Source organism: Musca domestica, unplaced genomic scaffold (assembly GCF_030504385.1).
Source record: "Musca domestica strain aabys unplaced genomic scaffold, Musca_domestica.polishedcontigs.V.1.1 15, whole genome shotgun sequence".
NCBI lineage: Eukaryota > Metazoa > Arthropoda > Insecta > Diptera > Muscidae > Musca > Musca domestica.
Window position 1 is genome coordinate 5043047 of NW_026712207.1, and position 27543 is coordinate 5070589.

At 33.9% G+C, this 27543-nt stretch overlaps 1 protein-coding gene across 2 annotated transcripts; it reads right to left on the minus strand.

Moving 5' to 3' along the window:
- Positions 1-1626: 1626 nt before the first annotated feature.
- Positions 1627-27543, minus strand: LOC101887898 (protein lethal(3)malignant blood neoplasm 1). 2 transcript variants are annotated; one of them, XM_011293536.3, is made up of 7 exons: positions 27038-27543; positions 26836-26956; positions 8156-8293; positions 7555-7821; positions 2581-2991; positions 2390-2509; positions 1627-2313 (listed from the first exon to the last, which is right to left on the minus strand). In XM_011293536.3, exons 1-7 carry the CDS (start codon positions 27068-27070, stop codon positions 1859-1861), a joined length of 1545 nt encoding a protein of 514 aa, XP_011291838.2. In that variant the 5' UTR covers positions 27071-27543; the 3' UTR covers positions 1627-1858. The 2 variants fall into 2 exon arrangements, with proteins under 2 accessions (XP_011291838.2, XP_005181967.2); XM_005181910.4 differs by lacking the exon at positions 2581-2991 and having other exon boundaries at positions 27038-27532.

The window sequence follows — 27543 nt, forward strand, 5'->3', positions numbered from 1 at the left end:
AATAAAGCTGACTTGTTTCACAGATAAAAGTATTGAAAACGGTGACCCTTTGCAGATGAGGTACTGGAAGTGGTTCACAGATATATTTCATCTTCACAACAGGTCTTACATAAAAAAACATTTGGATGTGTGAATTTTGAAGAAATTTGGATGCTTATGTCGTTTTCTTTGAGCGTTTTGTTTTTTAAAAATCTTGAACCCTATGTGGGGGAGGTACCAGAAGAAATGGTACGATCCGCACCACCTTTATAATCTATGGAAATATTGAGATGAACCATGTCTTAATGAAATCGGATGTTAATTTCGCGTTTTATGAGCTTCATGGTTACTCAAAAATTTGACCCTTTATGGGGAGGTACCAGAAAAGAATAAGCCGATATATCCCATTTTAATCATTTAATTAATAAAAATATTGTGATTTGTGTAATTTGAAGAGAACCGGATGCTTATATCGGATTTTATGATCGCTTGGTTATTCAAAACTTCGACCCTTTGTGGGGCAGGTACCATGGTTCGAGGAAGGCATGGTTCGATCTCTCCCATCTTTCTCTTGAGATGTATAAAGACGGAATGGAATTGGATGCCAATTTCGTGTTTTATGAGCTTCATGTATATTACAAATTTTGACCCCCGTGTGGAGGAGGTACCAGGAGGAGTGGACCGATATATTCCATCTTCACACCAGACATTGGGTTAATAAAAATATTGTGATGTGTTTAATTTGAAGACAATCGGACACTAACATCACATCACTAATTATTCAAAATTTTGACCCTTTGTGGGGAAGGTAATTGATGGAGTGGACCGATATTGTTCATTTTCGCACCTGACCTACCACTGATGTAAATTTTAGGATTCGCAAAGTTGGAGCATAATCGGATTATCCTTTCGTTTTCAGTGCAGTAAATTATTTTCTTTGAAAATATTGACATTTCGTGTGGGAGGTACCAGAAGGAGTGTACCGATATTGCCCATCTCCGAACTCGATCTAAGTTTGACAATAATATAACAATGCACCAAGTTTGGATCAAATCGGATACTCCCTTCGTCTATGCATATGAGACTATTTACAGGTCGTCTTTACATAAGAGGCTTTCTATAGGTCCCTTCCAGGGAAAAATCTTTTATAATCTTCTATGCATAGACGACCCTCAACAGGTCCTCCCAACTGTACAAATAAGATTTCAACAGGACTTCTTTATATAGGAAGAGCATGTCTTGTCAACTTCTTCCATACAGTGGAGACTATCTACAGTACGTCTTTATATAAAAGGACTTCTATAGGTCCCTTATATATAGAAGGCCTTTGTGGATTTTCTATATGCAATTTTCCGATTTTTCTATAATAAAATTAAAAAAAAAATCGCTTTTAAATTTGTCGTCTTCTTTTTCGAAGACCTTGAAAGTTAGGAATAAAAGACACTTACCCTAATTAGAAGACATTCTCAAAGTCATACACATATAGACCACTTTCGAAAATATCTTCTCTATAGAGAAGTCTTTCTTCTCTCTTTTATCTCTCCATCGTCAAATTATTTTCCTCTCTTCTGAAATGTTGGCCAAAACATTTCTCAACTCCAAAATTTGTTGTCATCTTCATTTTATATTTTGTAGTTGTATATTTCTTCTTGTTTGTTTTTGTATATTTCGCAAAATAATTTAAAAGTATCTAACGACTACAACAACACTAAAATTAATAAATTAATAATAATAAAAAAATTAAAAAAAAATATTATTGTACAAATCAAAATCAAGAAAAAAATTATGAACACAATTCGATACGATTAATTACATCGTTTTGTGCGATTTTTATCTAAGTCCTTTGGAGTCGCTTGACTACCTGGGTTTGCCTATTGAACTATTTGTCATAGAACCAAACAAATTCGTACTCCTTCAAATTGTTCTCCTTCGGCAGATTATCCTTGTCGGTTCGTTTGCGCCAGTTTACGCGCGGCTGGTAGCCATTTTCATTAGCCACATACTCGATGGTGCGCTCAACGTCGTCATCGCCAATGGCAAAGTAATTGCCCTCTTTGTTGCCGTTACGTTTGCCAGTCTCCTCGTGACCGTGATAGTCGAGTAGGTATTTGAAGTGATATAAATCACCATCACCGCCGCCGCCGACGTTGGCAGAGCTGCCACTGCCGGAGCCAGCGCCGCCTCGTGGGCCAGCAGAAGAGCCTGTCGTTTTGGGGTTGAAATTGGCATTGACTCCTTTGCCCGGGGCCAGGGAATTGCCACCACTTCCAGTTGGTGTGCCCGCTTTTGAGGGTGTTTTAGCAGCACTTTCAATTGGATTCTTAACCGAGGGCGCTGGGGTATTGAAAATTATAGCAAATTTTAGTAGAAAACATAATGCCCTAAAATATCCTTTTATGGCAAAACTTACCACCGGGTGGTTTCACCACCACTCCCTTGCCACCCATGGCAGCTGGCAATACCTTGTTCACAATCAAATCCATAATGTCCTTTTCACTGGTTGGTGTCTTGGCTAGTTTGGTATTTTTATCTGTGGAAATAAATTTGAAAATTTGTCAATATCCTACAAGTCCTTTTCTTGAAGGTTTAAAGCAAAACTACTTGAAAGGTTTGTGCCGGTGCTAAGAATAGGAGTTAATTGGGTGGTGCTAGGTATGGCCGCAACTTTACGCACAACTGTTGTGGCAGCCACAGGATTTGAGGATGGAAGGATTTTAGCAACTTGTGTTGGTGTTTTCTTCTGCTGGGGTTTGGAATTGGTTGGTGTATCGGGTTTTGGTATTACATTGGGTGTAATGGATTTACTGAGTCCTGTGGATTTTGTTTGAGTTGTTGTTGGTTTTGTTTTTGGTGTATTGGATTGTGTAGGTCCTTTTGAAGGTTTGGTTTGTGTAGTTGCTATTTTCGTTTTTGTTGTTGGTTTTGTGAATTCTGTCGTCTTAACGTGTGGAGTTGGTGGAACTTTGGCTTGTGTCTGTGTTACTTTTGTTGGTGTGGTAGGTTTTGCGAGTCCTGTAAAAGGAAAAAGGGGTGTGTGGGAGGATGTGTAAGAAATTGTGAAGTTTAATTCTGTTTTGTGGAAGTTGAGGCATTTGGTTTGTGTATAGACTACACATAATATTAGAGTCATATGTAAATTGACTTTTTTGTATTTATATTGTATATTTCGAAGCATACTTTTAGGCGATCACAAAAAACATATTAAAAAACTGGAATAAAACAAGTTATAAAGTATCAGGCGCTATTGTTGACAGATGTAAACCCTCAGCCATGGTAGAAGAATATAGGTAGACGTATCGACACAGCTGCTGGGACAATGAAGTGTCAAACCAATTTTGGAATGGAAAATGTTGAATGAAAAATTATTTAAATTTGTAAAAATTGTTGAAAAACGGGAATCATAATAACTTCCGAGTGACGTCGTATAAGAAAACATATAAAAATCTACTTATACAGGTATATTATATATACCTGTATTTTTCTACCATGCCCTCAGCCAATGTTCGATTCTTTAAATATTTTTAGATCCCTATTATGATAATTCAAATTTTTCACCCTCCATGGTGTAGGTTCCGAAGGAATGGACCAATATTGTCCATTTCCTATCCTACCTAAATAAATATAATATAATTATTGTGACGTGTCAGGTTTGGACTATATTGGTTACTTCCTTCACTTTATATGAGATATATGATATATAAATAGATATTCAGGATTTTGGCCCTCTGTGGGGGAGGTGCCAGAAGGAGTACCCCAATATATACCATCTTTACAGCAGATCTTTTGATAGTAGATGTTTTGAAATATCTGAAATTTGGAGAGAATCAGATGCTTATTTCTCGTTTTAAGAGCTCTATGGCTATTCCAAATTGTGACCCTTTGTAAGGGAGGTACCAGAAGGAGTGGACCGATATAACCCATATTCACAAACATTTTTTGTGTTAGTAGAAATAATGGGATGTGTGAAATATGAAGAGAATCGGATGCTTATTTCGGATTACAGGGTTGCCCATATTCGACGGACCCATCTGGCAACGCCATAACTTTTGACAGAGATGTCACATCGCTTAATGACATACCGCGTTTGAAGCGTCAGTCCAAGCAGATTTTTACCAGGAACCAATACACGCCACGCGAGCGCTCTGAAATAGTTGAAATTTACATTCAACAGAAGAAGTCAATTGTGAAAACTCTAAGTGCTTTTAAAACATTAAAAAATGTGAGAAGAGCGCCTTCTAAGAACACCATTAAGCGTTTATACGAAAAATTTTCGACTGGTAAGGCTCTTTCTAATCCGAAGAGGCCATATAAAAGTCGACCAAGGCGATCGGCCGAGAATATCGCTGCCGTATGAGCCAGTGTTGAGAGGTCCCCAAGAACATCCCAAAAACGCCGTTCTCAGCAGTTGGGCATGACTCGGTCCACTTTACAACGGTTTATTCGCATTGATTTACATTTGTTCCCGTACAAAATTCAATTGACGCAAAGAATGTTGCCTGCGGACAAGCCTCGTCGATTGGAATGGGTCCAAAGAGTCATCGAATTGGCTGAAAAAAAACATGGGTCCGTCGAATAGGGGCAACCCTGTATATAATCTTTTTTATTATTCAAAATCTTGACCCTTTGTGGGGGAGGTACCCGAAGGTGTGGACCGACACATAACACCTTCATACCATAGCTGGTATACTTATCCTTTCTCTTTCTGTGCATTACATTATTTTCTTCTTTGAAAATGTTAACATTTGGTTGGGGATATACCAGAAGGAGTGGCGCGATATTGCCCATCTCCTAACCCGATCTATGTTTGATATAAATATTACGATGTACGAAAATTGGATCAAATCGAATACTCCCTTCGAGAGTTATCGTGAGCACCAGCCAGACAGACAGACGGACGGATGGACATCCCTAGATCGACACCAAATGGCCTGAACGGATTTGGTCCTAAGAGATCTAGGGTCTAAAACAGTTATTTCGATGACGTTTTGGCGGTATCAAATTATATATACCCTTTCTAGCCATATGGCTGAGAGTATAACAAGTAAAAAAACATTAAGTTCGACCGGGCCAAACTTTTAATACCCTCCACCTAAGGGTAATGGAAACATTAGAAACAATTGTGACCCACTAATACCAAATTTTAGACATATTCGTGAGAAAATGTGGCAAAAATCATCAAAACACTGAATATCGGGAGGTACCGCTATATATAGAGCTATACAAAAAAAAGACGACCTATACATGCAATGTTTCGCCATTCGAACTAGGACCCACTATGACCTACAAATACCAATTTTAAAACAAATCGGTGAAGAAATGTGGCAACAATTATCAAAATACCGAATATCGGGAGGTACCGTTATATGGGGGCTATACCAAATCGTGGACCTATACATACAATGTTTCGCCATACGAAGCTAGAACCCATTATGACCTACAAATACCAATTTTCAAACAAATCAGTGAAAAAATGTGGCAACAATTATCAAAATACCGAATATCGGGAGGTACCGTTATATGGGGGCTATACCAAAACGTGGACCTATACATACAATGTTTTGCCACCAAAGCTAGAACCCATTATGACCTACAAATACCAAATTTCAGACAAATCCGTGAAAAAATGTGGCAAAAATAATCAAAATACCGAATAACGGGAGGTACCGTTATATGGGGATTATACCAAAACGTGGACCGATATATCTCATTTTAAATACCAACCATCCTAGACACAATACAAATTATTCTGCTAAATTTTGACACTCTACTTCATATAATGTGGCCTGTATCGTGATTTTAACAGACAGGCAGACCGACAGTCGGACAGACAGACATAGGGACATTGTTAAGTCGGCTTAGAATTTTATGCTGATTATGAATATATATACATTATGGGGTCTACGACGAATATTTAGGGATATTACAAACGGAATGACAAATTTAATATACCCTCCTTTCCAAGGTGGAGGGTAAAACAAATACGATTTAGCCCTGTCCGCATGTCCGTTTGTTCATATGTCCATTTGTTGTAATAACGCTAGAGTCAAAACGAATAAAAACAGGAAGCTAAAATATTACACAGATCAGTCTTTTCTCTGCAGGCAGATCAAGTTCGATGATGGGATATATCGGTCCACGATATTATATAGCCCCCGATATTCGGTATTTTGATGATGATATGTAGAGAAATTATTCACCGTAGTTCTTTCAAATTTCGTTTATAGAATTCGCAATTGGTACTACAGCCCCTGACAGAGAATTGTCCATGCAGACTCACGTTCTCGTATAGCCAGCTTCCATATATCGGTACCTCCCTATATTCTGTATTTTGATGATATTAGCGACATTATTCACCGGAATTGTTTCAAATTTGGTATTTAAAGTTCGTAATGGATACTACAGCCTAAGACAGAAAATTGTCTGTGCGGGTCCAAGTTTTAGTATTGCCCCCATATAACAATACCTCCCGATATTCGGTGTTCTGATGATTTTAGCAACACTATTCACCGGAATTGTTTCAAATTTGGTATTTGAAGTTCGTAATAGATACTTCCGCATAAAACAGAAAATGGGCCATGTAGGTCCACGTCTTCGTATAGCCCCCATATACCATACCCCCCGATATTCGGTATTTTGATGATTTTAGCGACATTATTTACCGGAATCGTTTCAAAGTTGGCATTTGAAGTTCGTAATAGATGCTGCAGTATAAAACAGAAAATGGGCCATGTAGGTCCACGTCTTCGTATAGCCCCCATATACCATACCTCCCGATATTCGGTATTTTGATGATTTTAGCGACATTATTTACCGGGATTGTTTAAAATTTCGCATGTGAAGTTCGTAATGGATACTTCAGCCCATGCCAGAAAATAGTCTGTGCAGGTCCACGTCTTCGTATAGCCCCCATATAACGGTACCCCCTATATTCGGTGTTTTCATGATTTTAGCTACATTATAAACAGATTTTTCTTCAAGTTTCGCATTTAAATATTGTAACAACTTATGACAGAAGTTGCCTATGCAGGTCTACGTCGTCGCATAGGCATTCGGTATTTTTAAGATTTTAACAGAATTTTAAACGGATTTTTTTTTTTTTTGGAAATTGCCAAATTTGTACTAAATGGTGGAGGGTATTAAAAGTTCGGCCCGGCCGAACTTACAAATTTTTTACTTGTTTTACTTATTAAATGTAATTTACGCTTCATGTTTTAAAATATTTCTTTTTAGTTGAAAACAAAATATGGCAGCGCCAAAAATTATGCTTTAAAAATCCTAACTATAAAGGTGGTCAAAATCACTTTACATATGACACCAACATGGTGTATAAACTAGCTTAAATTCAAAATATTTTCTCGTCAAAAAAACAGGCCAAAAAAAAAAAAAATTTTTAAATTTTCTAATAAATTTTTTTAGATTTTAGTTTCTTTCCCGTAGAAATATTTTCAACAAATAATGTAAAAATTAAAAAAAAATTGACTTGAATTTTTTTGAAGTTTGTTAATGCTCTCTAATTAATATAACTTCAATTATAATTATTTCCATGTAGTGAGAAAATTATGAAAAAAATATTACCTGTTACACTGGGCTTTGCTCCTGCTGTTGTTTTTGTACCGCTAGCCTTATCTGGGCTTGAGTTGGGCAACTCTTTCGATAACGTCCGAATTCCAGTCTTTGGCGTCTCTCCGGATCCTTTCGGTTTGGCTGGTTCCTTTTTACCATTCGATAAGAAACAACCGGAGCACGCTTCATTGTAGAAATTATGATGTGGCAAGTCTTCTTTGGGTTTTGCCGTCGTAGTGCTGGGTTTGGGTTTAGGCTTCACGGTTATGTCGACAGTTTCTGAAGAGAATCGCAATTAATTATTACAAAATGCGGAATAAATTAACAAATCTATAGAGATGGAGTTTTTCTGGAATTTTGATATAAATTTTATTCTATCCATTTTCAAATTTTCCCAGAATCGGAGAATTTTGAATTTTGATATTTTTTAACTCTGAACTCGCGAATTTCTCCCAGTTCAACATAGGTTCAATATTTGGTGATACTCAATTTTTGAACGGACAATAACCCCATTATATTTTGCTATTTGGATTTTGTTTTTACATCTAGGTCGACCCGGTCTATCTTAACGTCTCTTTTCTTCCTCACCTTCTATTTAATTGCTTGTACTTACTTGGTGGCGACTCATAAGGATAATTTTTCATGGCCAAGATGCGGAATCGGCCCTGTTCATCGGTGGCATAGACAGTCACATGGTAGATGCCATCGGCAGTTATGAAACCAAATTCTCCCATAACAATGCCCTTTTCATCTGTAAAAAAGCGAAAAAGCGAAAAAAAATCCATAAAACATGAATATTAAAAATAAGAATTTATGAAATGTTTGAAACACATGTCCATTATGATTTTTTTAATTTTGCAACAAAAAAAAAAAAAAAAAACTATAAATTTCATAACATTTGTATTCAAAATAAAAACAAAAATACATAAATTTCTCTTTGGACATTAACAAACTTAACTAGATAGACCTGATTTAATTTTTAAATGGCCACTAATTGCCATGGAGACGATGCTTAAGAAATGTTTAAATTAGGTGAGATATTAGAGGTACGAACAACATGTGTGTGTGTGTGTGCGTGTTCTAGGTGGTTATATGTTGCTTCAGAATAGATTTTTTTTGATACCAATTCTAGTTTTACGATTATAAAACTTTATTCCATATCGCATGGTAATCATTTATGAATAATTCTAACAGTTTCATTTGAATTCTCCGTTATACGCTTTGAATATGTTTGAATTTAAATACATGGTACGATATTTAAATATCCACTTGTTATGATTTTGATTGGAGATTATGTCTTTTTATTTGAAAATCATTTTATCACGAAATTATGTATTCATAAAATTGTCATAAAACTAGCATAATATTTAATTTATTGACATTTTCTTAATGAAATTGTATAATAAAATATTATGGATTCGATTATTATGTTTGTCTGGAATCATAAAATAAATACTTTTTTTTTGATTTTTTTTAACATAACTAGATTAGGTTTGTTTGAGCGGTAGCTCTATACAAAAAAAAAAAAACGTATATATATATATATATATATATATATATATATATATATATATATATATATATATATATACGATAGCTTAGGTATTACAAAAAATAAAAAAATATCATAATTAATTTTCTTCAAAATTTTTTCGCATAAAAATATATTTATTTATAAATATTATATAAATATTATATATATATATATATATATATATATATATATATATATATATATATATATATATATATATATATATATATATATATATATATATATATATATATATATATATATATCTATATATATATATATATATATATATATATATATATATATATATATATATATATATATATATATATATATATATATATATATATATATATAGATCAGGAGTGAAAATTATCAAAATATTGAAATATTATTATATTATATTATTTTTTAAAAAAAAAAACTAAAAGTTTATTTAAAAAACAATTAACAAAGGCTATAGCCGTGCGGGCCGACCATGTGATACTCTACAACACTACAATATTTTAGAAGTCCCCTTATGTCCAAATCCATTTTGGAAGGTTTTGCTTTTGAAATTATGTCATGGAACAATGGCATTTATTACCCTTAGCAATTTGACCAGGGACATTTGTCCAATACTTACGCACTCCGTCGTGCTGTTAGTTGTGGCGATCCATTTTACAGCTAAATAATATTTAATGGTCATCCAAAATGCTAAAGTTCTTCCCTGTCCTTAACTTCAATTGTGTGACCGTTTTTCTAAATATTTTGCGATTTTAAATTCGGACTTGTATTGCCCATTTGATATATGGGAGCTATATTCAAAGCTGAACCGATCTTCATAAAATTTGGCAAAGATATTTCTGAGCTGTACTTCATATATTTCCCTGAATATCGTTGTTACGGAGTGCATATTACGGCTGTGGGTAACAAATATAGCAAATCGGATGAACAATATATATAAGGGAGCTAAAGCTATATCTAAACCGATTTGAACCAAATTTGATATACTAGCTTCTAGGATCAATTAGGTCGTAAGTGCCAAATTTCATCCCATTTGGGCAAATATTAGACGTTTGGTGCACAATAAAAGGTAAATCGGACGAAGTTATATATGGGAGCTATATCCAAATCGGAACCGATCTCGATAAAATTTAGCAAAGGTATTTCTGAGCTGTATTTGATATATTTCCCCAAATATTGTTGTTACAAAGTGCATATTACGGCTGCGGAGGACTAAAATAACAAATCGGATGAACAATATATATAGGGGCTATAGCTATATCTCAACCGATTTCGATCAAATTTGGCATACTTATTTTTAGGCCTAATTTGGTTGTATGTGCAAAATTCCACACTATTCGGGTTGATATTACACGTTTGGTGCACAATAAAAAGCAAATCGGACGAAGATATATATGGGAGCTATATCTAAACTTTGACCGATTACTTCCAATTTCAATAGGGTTAGTCCTTGGGTCAAACAAATGATTTGTGCAAAATTTCATCTGGATCGGGAAATAAATGCGAACTGTACTTTGTTCACAAAAATACATGGACAGACGGACGGACAATCGACTCAGATTGTGATTCTATGCAGATCATCAGAAGAACTGTTATAAAGAAATGCACCAAGACACAATACCCTGACCACCTTGTGGTGCAGATTTCTGAAAAATTTCCACAAAATTATTTGAGAATATAATTTTTTTTAATTATTATAAAATTGAAAATTGAAAAATCGCTCAAAAAAGTATTTAAAAAAATCCGCAATTATGAAAATTCAGTAAGAAATTTATTTCAAAATATGGAAAACAACTAAAATTTATTTTAACAATTCTCGATTTGGCCAAGTCTCCATTAATTTATTTTCAAAATTAGCAATTTTAAAAATCTCTCAAAAAATTGAAAATGGAATGCGAAAAATCTCACGATTTCATTATACTACAAATTATACAATAGTTGTATAAAAAATCCAATGAATTATGAAGATAGAGCTAAATATTGAAACCACGTGCATCGTCGTTTGGAAAGTTTTCATCGCAAAGTAATCTAAATACAGCCGGTAAGTTCACACCCCACATTTTTGAAATTAATTTTCGCATCATGGAATCGACAATACTACTGATAACAACACAAGGATTATTATTTCAACCTTCACCAAAAGTGGTCCCCTAAACCTGGGTCGTAGAAAGTCGAAATATTTTATAAAATAATTTGACATAAAAATTTATTATAAGTCCCAGATTACATTAAAATATAAAACTTATATAAACGCCAGGGCAAGTAATTTTATGCAAACTTTTCGTACAAAGCATGATTTTAGAAGGATTTGCATTTTCACTGCTAATTTAACCCTGTTCCACATTAAGTCAAAATCTCCCACTTTTAGAGAAGGGAGGAAGTATTCCAGAGAACATTTAATTGCGAGTCTCCGAGCAAAAAAATAAAAGTGCCTTAATTCGGCCGGCACGAACTTTTAATACCCTCCACCATTTGGAAGGAACCTGAAACAATGTGATGTGAGGCATCGTTACATGGGGTCCATACAAAGACGTGGACTTGTACACGCAATTTTTAGTCATAGGCTGTAGTACCCATTATGAACTTTAAATCCCAAATTTGAAACAATTCCGGTCTATAATGTTTCTAAAATCATCAACAAACCGAATTTTGAGAGGTACCGTTGTATGGGGGCTTTAAGAAAACCACAGACAGATAGGAATCGCTAAATGGACTCAAAATTTTACGTTGATCTAGAACTTTGTTGGGTCTGACATGACTATTTCGAGGAGTTGCAAACGGAATGACAAAGTTAATATACCCCGCATAGTATGGTGAAGGGTGTAGTAAGCCATCATTGATAGTTAACCGAAGATGTTAAGAAACCAAAATTTGGATTTGCGATAGTGCTTCAAAAAATATGTAATGCTAAGTTCACAATTATGAATAGTTAGCGTTTATGGCCCGAAAATACTATGCTATATTATATTCTGAAATAATTTAGTTAAAATTCAACATTTAAAGGACTGATAGTACATCCAAGTTTAAGGATGACTATATTCCCTCAAATAATTTTCTTAAAAATTAATTTTGAAAAAAATTTCAAAATCCCTTGATAGTCCCCAAAAATACTTTCGAAAATTCGATGTTTTGGATAGTCCTACAAGCTCTTTTCTCGAAGGTGTTATGATATGAAAGAGTTGAAACTTTTTGGATTATTTTTTTTTAGGATTCTTGAAAAATTATGTTTTTTTTTTTTTTTGTTAAATAAATTTTTCAAGAACTTCCGTTTTTATCTTATAACACTTTGTGTTGGTGGTATTATAATTTGGATTGGACCAAAAAGTTTATTGCGACTAGTAATATCTAGACCAACTATGGTATATATCAATCTTCCTATATCGCCGAGCTAAGTTGATCTAGCTATGTGGTCATCGAATAATGTTTAAAGGGTGAAACGGTGTAAAAATACCAAAATGTTTCAGAGCATTTTGGGTCGATCTAGCGATGTCCGTCCGTCCGTCCATCCTTCTGTCTATCTGGCTGGCTGGCGCGCACGATAACTCTCGAAGGGAATATCCGATTTGGTAAAAACTTGGTACATCGTAATATTTTTTGTCAAACTCTGATAGAGTTCGGAGATGGGTCCACTCCGCCTGGTACCTCCCCCACAAAAGGTGGAAATTTTCAAAAAATATATTTTTTGCAAAGAAAGAGAAAAGATAATCCAATTTTGCTCCAACTTTGCAAATCCTAATATTTGCGTCAGTGCTAGGTCAGGTGCGATAATGATCAATATCGGTCCACTCTATCAAGTGACTCTCCCACAAAGGGTCAACATTTTGAACTACTCTTATGAAATGTTATGTAAGTGTCCGATTGCCTTCAAACTCCACACATCCCAATAATTTTATTAACCCAAAGTCTGGTGCGAAGATGGAATATAGCGGTCAACTCCTCCCTTCAAAAATTTTGAACGCGCATGAAGCTCATAAAACACGAAATTAACATCTGATTCCATTCAGACTTGGTGCATTTGAATATTTCCATTGATACAAGATCTGTTATAAAGATGGTATTGATCGAACTATTTCTTCTGGTACCTCCCCCACAAAGGGTCAAAATTTTGAGTAAAAAAAACGATCATAAAATACGAAATAAGCATCCGGTTCTCTTCAAATTACACACATCACAATATTTTTATTAGTCCAAGGACTGCTGTGAAGATGAAATAAACCCGTCCACTCCTTCTGGTACCTCCCTCCAAAAAGGTCAACATTTTAAATATCCATGATAAAGCGTGAAAATAACATCCGATTCCATTCAAACTTGTCACATCTCAATATCTCTATTAACACAAGACCTTTTATTAAAATTGTGAAGATCGAACAATTCCTGCTGGTACCTCCCACACAAAGCGTCAACGTTTTGAATAACCATGAAGGGCATAAAACGCGAAATCCGATTCCATTCAGACATGGTAAAACAAAACGCTCAAAGAAAGTGATATAAGCATCCAACTCTCTTCAAATTTTAAACATACAAACATTTTTGCTATATAAGTTATATATATCTGCCAACTCCCTCTGGTACCTGCCCACAAGGGGTCACAATTTTCAATACTTTTAACTGCCATAACTTGCGAAACAAGTCAGCAAATCCTTACAACTTGTTATACCTAAATATTTCTCTCAACCAAAACCTGCGATGAGTATGGAATTTATGGTTTCGCATTAAATTGGATATAAATGTCCGATTTTCTTGTTAATTTGCCCATAGCAATATTTTTATCTGTATAAGATGAAGCATGAAAATTTAATAATTCGGTCGACTATACCTGTACCTCACGCACATTTTAACATTTTCTAAGAAGTATAATAAGTATATTTTAAGTGAATATTAATATCATATTTATTTAGGTCCGATACGAAATGAACAATTTTGGTTCATTCTTTCGGAACCCATTCCATAGGGGGTCAATAATTTGAATGGCCATAACAACAGTCAAAATATTTTTAAATATTTGAACATTGGGTCAGGGTATATATTTTTCGTTGGGTCAGGGTAAAAACCGACTGATAATTTTTAAATTTTTTTAGGTTACTGTGTGATATGAATGTCGACACACGTGTCGCCTATGTTGAGCTCTCCTTTTAAATCTGTTGAACATTTTCGGCAATTTGAAAAAAAAAAATTGTCTTGCAGTGTTCTCCAAGAGACAATTAAAGCTTCAATAATTAGAATTCTATATATAATGGCCCCAGACGTGGATTTTTCAAGAATATATGAGAGCTTCAAAGTAAGAATTTTCGAGAATATATCAGAGTACAAACGTGGATTTTCTCAAAAGTCTTTTTCGAAAATGAATAGATTTAGAAGTGTCCTTTTAATTTTTAAAATTATGTTGAAAGCTCTCATTGCTCTTAAGAATATTTAATACATTTTTGCGGGTCTTTTATAAAAACCCTACCTTGGATTTTTAGGACCTTATTATGGAAAAACCGACTGATTGTTTTTTACTTGTTCTCAAGGATTTTTTGCTTCCACTTTTAAACACTTTCTCCCAGAAAGTGAAATCTGACATTTTCGCCCTTTCAAAAATTAAAAAGATTTTACAATTGTTAAAATAAAACAAAATTTAATTAAAAAACAAATATACGTCAGTCTTTTTCTATTTTTATTTGTCTTAAATAATTTAATTATTCTAATTAGAAACTGTCTGAATTTTATGATCTTCAAAAAATCCAGAAACAGATGCTCTACTTTATTTTAATGTGTTACCACAAAATAAAAGCCCCTACTACCCAATAATAAAGCAGATAATAATTGATTGCATGGAATAGCAGCTGCGCAAATTCTGTCGACAAATTACATTCAATTAATCCGATTCCAAATTCGAACTAGATCAACTGGTCATGGCTAATTGGAGGATACACAGATTGTCGCTCTGCATTGCTGTGGGAGTGATTTATGCTAATCGATTTATTTAAAAAAAATAGATAAATAAATAAATAAATATTGGCATGATGCTGCTTATCAACCATTAAATGAAAGTGATAGATAAACTGACTGACTGAGGAGAACTTCTATTATGTGATATAAGAGCTGTGAATTTGCCATAAAATATTTTTTGATTATCCGATAAGAGATATTTGTTTTCGATACCAGTTGATATTTAGACAACAAAGCGGGTTTTATTTGACGTTTCAGGGATTTAAATACATTTTGAATACATTTTAAGTTTATAAATGATATATCCTGAAAATGCATAGTCGGAACTGGATATTTCAAGCCAATTTATGTTTCATGGAAAGAACCGATCAAAATAAACAAACTATATTTTAAACCAACAATTTTTTGCCAAAACCAATTTTTTTAAGTTCGAAATCATGTTTCTCGTTTTGCCAAGGATCGCTTAAGAAGCTATACACGAGAAAATGTAAACAAAGAGATATATATTTTATCAACCCAGTTGAACTTGGAGACCATGCACTGCATCAGAATTTAATATTCAAATTTGAATACAGGTTCCAAATTTGAAATTCACTGGTTATTGCGAATAGAAATGGTTGAATTATAATTCTATGGCAGTTAATTAGTTTGATTTATATAATATCAGTGAGTCGATATAATCCCACGAAATAAAAACAAGAACAACAACAATAAGGGAGAATTGAGAATTGTATTTTGAGTGCACTGAAATTAATTTTAAAAAATCCGCAAAAATGAATTTAAAATTCACCACACGAAGGTCCTTAAAATCCAAGGTTGCGGTTGTAAAAGACCCGCAAAAATGTATTAAATATCCACGAGAGCTATAGGAGCCTGTCAAAAAAATGCACCCTTCAAAATCTGCCCATTTCTGAAAAATTGCGCTAAGGGAATCCACGTTTGTAATTCTGATATGTCCTCGAAAAAAAATTCCACTTGGAACTCCCATATATATTTTTGAAAAATTCGTGGCTATTAATTAGTGAATTATTGCAGCTTGAGAATCCTTGGAAAATACTATGCGACAATTTTTTCTCACAATTGCAGGAAAAATACTACAAATAGAAGGCAAGTATATTGCCGTTTGAAAGTATATATCGCAAAGTAACCTCGAACAATTAAAACAAGTAAAAAAGCTGTAAGTTCGGCCGGACCAATCTTTGAATACCCTTCACAAATTTAAAAAGAAATTGTAAATGTTCAAAAAAAAAAAAAAAAAAAAAAAACAAGTAAGCAAAGGCTACAGTCGAGCGGGGCCGACCGTTGAATACCCTATAACACTATAATAAATGATACTCGAAAGAATTCCACAAGATATTGTGACAAATAATAAAAGAAAACCATCAGCTTTCGTTCTCTTATTTTCGAATAATAGAAACTTGAACTAATTTGCTCATTTCCAATTTATAGGTAGATGATCTTTCCCAAAGACCTATAATCTCTCAGAAGTGGCAAAAGATTAACATTTATTATTGGTTTTTGACTAAAACGCATCTATATGAGATACAGACATTTGACTATATTCTTCAACGAAATCAGCCTTAACTAAATAGTCAGAAGTGCGTCTTTCCTGTATTTGTGAATTCTACAAAAAAACTAGAATGAATATTTTCGTATTTTGTCTACAAAAGTTGGCAAACTCCTTTACACATCGAATATTTTTGGATGGCCATCCAAAACTGCGTGGCTTTTGCAATGCCCGGTAACCCCCATTCAAATGTGCGTGAGGATCGGGCAATAATTACGACCTGCTGACAATTTTGCAGTTTTTTTGGTCCATTTCAACCCCTAAATATATGGCGATCATCTCCAAAAAGAGTAGGCTTCTATTCTGACCCTCATCTTATCCCCATGCAAAATTTCATAAGGATAGGACAATAAATGCGATCTGTATATGATATCCTGATATCCTACCTACTTAGTTTTGTTAGCTGTAGAAATATTACCAAATGTTTAATTCAAAATGAAAATATGCCAAAAATATAACAAAATTGAAAAAATATGAGAAAATTGTACAAAATCAATATTTTCATCTTTAGAGAGATATTTTTATGCGATTTTTTAGACGTTGTTTCTTTCCTGCCAAGAGGCCATTCTGAATTAATGAGAACTGTCGAAATCCGTTCAGCCGTTCTCGACATATAAGAGATTTTTCAAGCATATCTTCTTTGATAGACATATATATCGCACATATTTTGCTATATATCCGATTTGTTGGATGTTAACATCAATGTAAAGGTCAGAAGTAACCTTGTCATGGCTTCGTGATTTCGCAGGGATTTAAAATATTCGCGGTTTAATGAAAAATTTTGAATTTTTTCAACACAAAAGATATGGTCTATTTTACCCACTAAATATTATCCGATGACCACCCAAATTGGTAGGCTTCTTCCCCGCCCTAAACTCTAGATACATGCGAAATTCCGCGTCAATTGGTCTATAAATGCGACCTGTATAGCTACTGCAAAATCCGACAGTATTTGGTCCATTTCTTTCCATCTCCAAAAGAAATAGGGTTCTATTCTGACATTAACCCCACCTCCATACTAAATTTCGTGAAGATCGGGCCATAATTGCGACCTGTAGAGTGATTACAAAATAACATGGACAGACGGACAGACGGACATACATAGCTAGATCGACTCAGCTCGGCGAGCTAGGAAGATCCATATATACTTTCCTATATGGGAAACCAATATTTCGAGGTGTTACATAAATCCTGGCCCAATCAAACTTATTATACCCCCAACACATAGTGTTGTAGGGTATAAAAAAACAAGTAAAAAAGATGTAAGTTCGTTCGGGCCTAACTTTAAATGGTAAAAATTTGGCAATTTTCAAAAAATTAAAATCCATTAAAAATTCTTTAAAAATTTTAAAAATACGGAATGTAACCGTATACTAGGGTCTATATAACGCCGTGGACCTGCATCCGCAACTTTTGTCGTAAGCCTGCACAGACAATTTTCTGTCATAAGCTGCAGTAATCATTACGAACTTCAAATACTAAATTTAAAATAGTTCCGGTAAATAATGTCGCTTAAATCATCAAAATATCGGGAGACCCCGTTATATGGGAGCTATATGAAGACGTGGACCAGCACAGACAGTTTTCTCTCTTAGGCTGTAGTATCCATTATGAACTTCAAATACCAAATTTGAAACATTTCCGGTGAATAATGTCGCTAAAATCATCAAAATACCGAATATCGGAAGGTGACGTTATATGGGGGCTATACGAAGACGTGGACCTGCACAGATACATTTCTGTCATAGGTTGTAGTAACCATTACCAACGTTAAACACCAAATTTGAAACAATTGCGGTGAATAATGTCGCTGAAATCATCTAAGTACCGAATATAGGGAGGTGCCGTTATATGGAGCTATAATATGACGTGGACCTGCACAGAAAATTTTCTCTCTTAGGCATTAGTATCCATTATGAACTTCAAATACCGAATTTGAAACAATTTCGGTGAATAATGTCGCTAAAATCATAAAAATACGGAATATCGGGAGGTTGCATTTTATGGGGTCTATACGAAAACGTGGACCTACATGGCCCATTTTTAATACCAAATGTCCTGCATACATTTATACATTTTACATATACATTTAAGTAAAATGTTATTAATCTACTTCATTTCGTTCGGAAGTTAGAGTGATTTCCACAGAAAAAAATATTCCTGAAAATCCCCTATTCCCGCCCCGACAGTTTTTAAATAATATTCTTCAAAAATCTACCTTTGTGGCTTTTTTAGGTAATTCCAAAATATTCCACATTGGTAGTTCTGATAGCCTCTCATGCAATAAGCCTAAATAACCCAAATTTGTGTCAAAGATAATTTAAAAAAAAATATTCCCCGAAATCCATGTTTATTTCTCAGATTTTACAACCAATTATTTCTTAAAACCACTTTTGGAGCTCTGAGAGTCTCTTCAAAAATATTCTTAAAAATTCTACATTTGTGTCTTAGATAATTCTTAAATATTTACATTGGAGGCTCTGATGGTCTCCCCCATAAATCCATATTTGTGTCTCTGTTAATACTTCAAAAAGTATTATTAAAAAATTCAACTTTGAAGTTCTGATGGTCCTTCGAAAATTAATTTCCTATAGTAGCTGCAAAAAATATTCTGTAAAAATTTGTGTCTCCAATAGTTCTTAAAATATTTTTTCAATAATCCACGCTTGCAGCTCTGATAGTCCCTTCCAAAAAAATATCTTAAAAAATCTACATTGGAAGTTCTAATGGTCCCTTAAACAATATTCTTAAATATCCCACATTTGCGTCTCAGGTAATTATTAAATAATTAATTATTAAAAAAATATTACAAATAAAATAAACAAATCAACGTTGGAAGCTCTGATGGTCTGTGTTTGTGCCTCTGTTAGTATTGCAAAATTTTTATTAAAAAATTCTACTTTGAAGTTCTGATGGTCCTTCGAAAAATAATCATTGATAGTCGCTGCAAAAAATATTGTGCAAAATCAAAATTTGTGTATCTGATAGTCTGTTAGAACTTCAAAAAATCTTATTAAAAAATCCAACTTGGAAGTTCTCCGACGAATAATCTCTTGTAATCGCTGCTCTAATGGTCTGCAAAAATCTGAATTTGTGTCCTAAACAGTCTTTACAATATTTTTCTTATGGTCTCTTAAAATGTTGTTAAAAATCCACATTTGAGACCCTAATGATCCCTCAAAATGTTGTATAAGAGTCCACGTTTCTCTCTTTAAGGTATTCTTGAAAATATCCAATTTTGTAGCTCTGACAATCCCAGAAAAATGCTCTGGAAAATCGATTCAGTTGAGCCCAAATATATTTGTTAAAAAAATCCAATTTTCGGCTTAAAAAGTATTATTAAAAAGTCAACGATTAAAATTCTGACAATCCCTTAAAAATATTCCTAAAAATATTCCTATTCCTATGTTTCAGGATTTTGCAGACCCTGAAAAAAGTATTCTCATGAAATCTTAAAAAATCGTAAAAAATCCTCGTTTGAACTTCTAATAGTCCTTAAAAATTCTTAAAAATCCCAAATTTGTTGCTCTGACCGACCCTCTATAAACTATTCTTCATTTGTATCCCTGATAGTTCATCCAAAAATATTCTTAAAATAGCATCACCATCATAACTCAGAGGTTGAACGTTATGCTGCTAATTATCTCTAAGGTCCGGATTGTACTGACGTTTACCGGAGCTCTTTAGCATTGGTGACAAAACATAGTTCCTCTAAAAGCAAATAGTGTTAATTAAATTTAGAGAATTAATATTTCACAACCAACATATAAGCACCGCTAATTGTTTATTAAAAAATAAATGAATGCATAACCGCCTTATGAAAACCCCCCAATTGAAATGCCTTCGATTGCAATTTATATTCAATCGTTTATGGTGGTCCGTGCCAAACATCAGCATCAAATTAAAGATTACATAATGGACACGTAATTGGAAAACATGAATTAGTGACATTTCCGATCATAGATTCCAATACGAATCTCTATATCTGCATAGATTTTAATTGGCATTTAGTTATGTACAGGTACAGGTGTTTGCTATGAGGGAGATAAATTACGAGAATCAAAATCTTATTATTATTTCAAAGAGTATATGGTCAGTCAGTCTGTTAGTCAGATGGCAGACGAGTGCCATGCCACTGGCGATAGAATGCAGACTTTGTTCTAAGTTCACCAGTTCTTTAATATCAATGATTTACAACAACCGACAAGAAGAACAACAACAGCAACGGCAGTGTTGACGTCGCATTGATGATGTTGGGTACGTTTTATTTTATGGCGATCATTTTGTTTCGCAACATTTTCCATTGAGCCGAAGTATTATGACCGATGCCAAGCCACATGATCTGCTAAGCAATCAAGAATATGTTTGTCATCATGATATGTCCACGAGTTGCACAGTCTCAAGGTATGGAGTTTGGACAATGGGGGATTATTAACTAAAGATTTTTTCTTATGATGGTCAGCGTGAAGTTCTGAGGTAGATTAAAGGGGTGTTTGATGTTTTCAATGTCATAGACTTTACAAATTTGAATTTTACTTTCATATTAAAAAATAGTGTATAAAAAATATAAAATTGGAAATTTAATTTAAAAATGCATTGTTAAAGCTTTGTCTCCACAAAATCCTCTCAAAAAAATCAAATTTGTTTAGGGAGAATTCTCCGCAATACAGTGGACATTTCTAAGAATAATTATTTACAGGTCGGGTAGTTCTCTAAAAATATTCTTTAAAATATACGCATATGGCCCTCATAGTCCTCTTAAAAAAACTGTCTGTAATTCCTCAAAAATCCATTTATATACCCTCCACCATACTATGGGGGGTATATTAACTTTGTCATTCCGTTTGTAACTCCTCGAAATACTCATGTCAGACCCAACAAAGTATATATATTCTTACTCAGCATAAAATTCTAAGTCGATTTAGCAATGTCCGTCTGTCTGTCTGTTGTAATCACGTATTGAGATAAAAGGCTAAAATTTTGCACACATGTTTATTTTTCCTCCTGATATTCGGCATTTTTATGATTTTAGCGACATTATTCATCGGAATTGTTTTAAATTACGTATTTAGAGTTCCTAATGAGAAATACAGCCTGTGACAGAAAGTTGTCTATGCAGGTCCACGTCTTCGTATAGCCCCATATAACGGTACCTCCCGATATTCGGTATTTTGATGATTTTAGCGTCATTATTCACCGGAATTGTTTCAAATTACGTATTTAAAGTTCGTAATGGAAACTACAGTCTATGACAGAAAATTGTCTATGTAGGTCCAGGTTTTTGTATAGGCCCCATATATCAGTACCTCCGTATATTCGGTATTTTGACAAGTTTAGGTACAATACAAACCGAAATTGTTTGAGATGTCGTATTTGATGTTCGTAATAGACCTGTGACAAAAAATTGTCTGTGCTGGTGCAGGCCTTCGCACAGCTCCGATGATTTTGATGATTTTAGCTACATTTTTCACCGTTTATTTCAAGTTTCGAATTTGAATATTGTAATGGCTTATGACAAACAATGCCTATGTAGGTCCACGTCGTATAGACCCCAAAATAACGGCTATATTCGGTATTTTTAAAATTTTAACAGATTTTTTTTTTTCTAAATTCGTTCCAAATGGTGAAGGGTATTCTAAGTTCGGCCCGGCCGACGTTACTGCTGTTTAACTTGTTTTTTCCATACATTCTTTAAAATTCAAAAAAATATTCTCAAAAACCCACGTTCCTTGCTGTGAAATTTCACTTTTGCAACTCTGATAATCTCTAAAAAGTTCTTATAAATCCACATTATGACTTCGATGGAATTCTTGGAAATCGAGAATATTCCTAAAAATCTCTAGAAAATATTCTAAAACGCTACGATTGTGGTTGTGATAGTCAGATCCACATTTGTGGATGTGACAGTTCTTAAAAATATATAATTTGAATATTCCTCCAAAAATATTCTAAAAAATCATTTATAATCGAAATTTTTCAAGGATCCTGGTTCTCTTATAATTAATCTTCAAAAATCCACTTTTATAGACCTAATAGTCAGTCTAAAAATATTTTTTACCAATTCGGTTCCTCAAAAAATGTTTTTTTTTTTTTAATTTTCCTTCAAAAATCCGCTTTAAAAGCTCTGATAGTCCTTTTAAAAAAATCAAGTTTAGGTTTCTGAACGTTCTCTAAAAACGTTCTTCTAAAATCCAGGTTTATTGATCTGATATATATGCAGATGTCACAATCTTCTAAAATGTGTTCTTAAAAATCTATGTATTCTGCTGTTTTTCAAACGTTTTTACAAAAATGCATGCTCTTAGTTTATTCTAAAAAATCCTCAAAATTTTTAGCTTTGGCGATCTTCAATAACATGTTTTTTTCAAGAATTCACATTTATAGTTCTGATAGTTTTCTTAAAAAGTCTATGCTTAATAATGGGGTGGAATTGGATGAAATTAGCGACATAACTAATTATTGTAAACGGTGCGAAATATAGGGGGTGAATAGTGTCGTTAAATCGTCGCAATACCGAATAAAAGGGAGGGTCAAACTAAAAAACTAAACATCCGACCGAATTCAGTCTAGAAGCAAGTAAATCAAATTGGGTACAAAATGGGTCCAGCTATAGCTATAGCTCCCATATATATGTTTCATCCGATTTGGTGTTTAAGTCCCTCACATTCGTAATATGTATTTGTCAACAATGATATTTCGTACCAGATATCTTATAGAGCTCAGAAATATCTTTGCCAAATTTTATCGAGATCGGCTAAGATTTGGGTATAGTTCCCATATATATATCCTTAATCCGATTTCAGGTTAATTGAGCAAATAATGGCTATTATCTGCCCAAATGGAGTGCATTTCCGGACGTACATTTCCATTTTGTGAAACTCGGCTCCGATATATATTTGTATACTCTCCACCATACATAGTGGAGGGTATATTGAGCTCGTCATTCTGTTTGTAACTCATCGAAATAATAATTTTAGACTCAACAAAGTATATATATATATATATTCTTCATCAGGGTAATATTCTAAGACGATTTACCCCTTTCCGTCTGTCCGCCTATGGCAATCGCGCTACAATTAAAACGAAAGGAAGTTAAATTTTTGCACAGATCTGTATTTTGTGTGCAGTCAAGTCAAGTTCGACGATGGACTATATCGATCCACGATACCGTATCTCCCCCATACAAAGGTACCCCCCGATATTCGGTATTTTGATGATTTTAGCCACATTTTTCAATGAAATTGTCTGAAATTCTACACAAGGAGTTTTTCTTTACCCCCTGGAAGAGAATTGTTTATATAGGTCCACGACATCGTATATCCCCCATATAACGGCACTTTCCAATATTTGGTATTTTTTTTTGATTTCAGCCAAGTTTTTCAATGGAATTGTCTTAAAATCCACACAAGGGTTCCTGCTGAGTACTTTATCCCTTAGAAGAAAATTGTCTAAATAGGTCCGCGTTTAAGTATAGCGCCCATATACGGTACCTCAAGATATTCAGTATTTTCATGAATATTGCGACTTTATTCACCGGAATTATTTCAAATTTAGCATATAAAGTTCGGAACCGTTACTACAGCCTATGACACAAATTAGGACCAATTTGAAATAATTTATTGAAAATAATTTTGAATGGGAAAAAAGCTAAAAATATTATTTTAGAATATATTTTTGAATATTTTCAAGGAAGCAAGGATTTTCAGAGTAATTTCAAAAAGGTTTTTAAAGCCTAAAATGTCGATCGTTTAAGAATATATTTTTGGTTTTTTTGACACTCTCAATATTTTAAAGAACATTTTTTAAGTAACTTCTCAAAGCCATAAACTTTTTTTTTTTTGAATAATTTGGGAGGGGATTTTAGAAAAAATTTTGAGGGACTATTAAAGACGGAATTGTGGATTTTTAACGATATTTTCTGGCGACCTATCAACCATAAAAATGTAAATTTTTCACGAATATTTTTTGAGCGATTATTAGAGCTTGAAATTCATTTTTTTAGAATAATTATGGAAAGGGTTCTTAAAAATATTTTCAAAGAGACTATCAGACTATCAGAATCGTTGATTTTCAAAGATATTTTAGACAATATTATGGAACCACGAACGAGGATTATTTAAAATTTAAAATTTTTTTAAATACTATCGGAGCCAGAAACTTTTATTGTTTTAAGAATATTCTTGAGGAGCCACATACGTGTATCCTTTGAGAACATATTAAGGGACTATTGAAGCCAGAAACGTGGATTCTTTAAGAATATCTTTTAACTATAAATATTTTATGAGTGACTATAAAAGTCAACAGTGTGAATATTTGTAAAAAAATTTTTGAAATACTATCCGACCTGCTAAGCGGTATTTCTTTCATTCAATGATTGTCTTTACACAAACTTCCAATATTAGCGCTCAATTTTATTTACGGAAATCTCCTCGAGATATGCAAAATGGGGTAGGGTAAAATATTGTTGGCCCCTGCTGACTTTTGTCCTTTCCCTACTTGTTAAATGTTGTCACTGATGCGCATACACAATATCATTACACATACCCCCCCAAACCACTTGATTTGTATACTCTCCACCTTAGTATGGAGGGTATATTAAGTTTGTCATTCCGTTTGTAAAACCTCGAAATATCAAGGAAAAATTAAAGTAGGTTGATAAATATTACTCAGATGTGTCTTTGGACTGCAGAATTTTTGGTATTGAAAATGGGCTACAGGTCCACACTTAGGTATAGCCTCCATATAACGGTACCTCCCAATATTCGGTATTTTGATGATTTTAGCGACATTATTTACCGGAACTATTTCAAATTTAGAATTTGAAGTTCGTAATGAATATTACAGCCCATGACAGAAAATTGTCTGTGCAGGGCGACGTCTTCGTTTAGCCCCCATATAACGGTACCTCCCGATATTCGGTACTTTCTTGATTTCAGCGACATTATTCACCGGAATTGTTTCAAATTTCGCATTTGAAGTTCGAAATGGATACTACAGCCTAAGAAAGAAAATTGTATGTTAAGGTTCACGTCTTCGTATAGCCCCCATATAAAGGCACCTCCCGATATTCGGTATTTTAATGATTTTAGCGATATTATTCACCGGAATCGTTTCAAATTTGGTTTTTGAAGTTCGTAACGGATAATGCAGCTTATGACAGAAAATTGTCTATGCATCTCCAGGTCTTCGTATAGCCCTCATATAACGGTACCCTCGGATATTCGGTATTTTAATGATTTTAGGGACAGTTTTCACCAGAATTGTTTCAAATTTCTTATTTGAAGTTCCTAGTGGGTACTACAGCCCGTTACAGAAAATTGGGTATGCAGGTCTAGGTTCCTATAGCCCCTATATAACGGGGTCTCCCTATATTCGGTATTTTCATGATTTTAGCGGAATTATATACAGCAATTGTTTTAAATTTGGTATTTTATGTTCATAATGGGTACTACAGCCTGTGACAGAAAATTGGGCATGCAGGTCTATTTCTATAACGGGGTCTTCCTATATTCGCTATTTTACTGATTTTAGCGGAATTATTCACCACAATTTTTCAAATTTCGCATTTGAAGTTTCTAGTGGGTAATACAGCCTATAACAGAACATTGCCTATGCAGGTCCAGGTCTTCCACCCAAATTAACGCTAACTCTCTGTATTTGGTATTTTTAATATTTAAATGGATTCATATTTGTTTTTTTGTTTTTTTTTTTTTTTTTTTTTGTGAAGCGTATTCTAAGTTCCGCCCGGCCGAACTTTCTGCTTTTTAATTTGTTTTTCTTATAAAATATCACCCACTGTGCGTATTATTACAACAAATGACTGGCGTTATAAACTTTTTTGTTGCTGCAAATATTGACAAAAAATAACAATATTTATGCAACATTTGCCACCAGCCAGTTTGACCATTGATAATTATGGAAATATCTGTCAGACCAACAAGCCAATCCGCCAGTCGGCAGCATGACTTGGTCATAAATGATCCGGGTTGAATTTCTTGTTATTGTTGTTATTTTACGGTAATGTTTGTTGTTTTTGTTTTACTATAATGATGACACTTAATATAAACGCTGGCTATTCACTTTAACCTATTGGCCAATATGGCCATTACCATGCAACATTTGCTGCCTCAGATGATGATGATGATGGCGCTGGCCCATGCTGGCGGTGTCACAATATTTCGGACCGGTAAGAGATTTGCCAAAATTGAAAAAAAAACTTAATTTTATATATGGCCCAAATGGCCTTCATACGAACCTCTTTGTTCACGCCGATGTTGCTGCTCGTCGATGGTAAAGCCAAATTTGTAAGGACGCACTGTTGTCGATTGCGCTGAGCATTGAGGCAGCAGAAAACTGCAGCACACTGCCGCAATGAACTTGAAATGAGACGATGAAATTTGAGAGGATAATTAGGGGAGGATGATTTTTGTTTTCTTTTTTTTGTTTGTGAGACTTACAACACTGGCAGTGCTTAGGTAAAGCCTTTGCATAATCTCGGCTTAAATGTAAAGAACTGGAAATTTTTCTGAATTTTTTGGAATTTTTAGATTTTTTTTTTTTCAATTTTCTTTTGCAATTTTAATTCCGAGTCGTAAACATAAGTTTTAATTAAAAATCACGGTTTTCTATTTTTGTTTAAGTCTAGGTTCCACAAATCTGCCTCACTTTTGTTGTTGTTTTTTTATTGATTCACTTATTACGTTTCGTTTGTTTTTGTAATAATTTTAATAAATATTTTCTTTCTTTTTTTTGTTGTTGTTTGTTGTCTCGTTATTCCTTTTTGGAAGCTGGCCACTTGTGAAACACACCTTACGACTGCCGTTTCGATATTGACTGGGCTCAGAGCATTAGGTAAACATTTTAAAACATTAGAATCGTAAAAAATCTGTTTATAGCCTCTTAAACAGCGAAACATCTCCTCACACAACACCAGCACCACCACAGAACAGCCCCACAAACGGGT

What these genes read in the sequence shown, in the direction of transcription:
- LOC101887898 (XM_011293536.3), bottom strand. Translation starts at nt 27,070, where the DNA reads ATGCAAAGGCTTTACCTAAGCACTGCCAGTGTT. An exon ending in ACCTAAGCACTGCCAGTGTT is followed by an intron (nt 26,957 to 27,037) that starts GTAAGTCTCACA and finishes TCTCATTTCAAG; the next exon opens with TTCATTGCGGCAGTGTGCTG. An exon ending in GGTGGTGAAACCACCCGGTG is followed by an intron (nt 2,314 to 2,389) that starts GTAAGTTTTGCC and finishes TCAATACCCCAG; the next exon opens with CGCCCTCGGTTAAGAATCCA.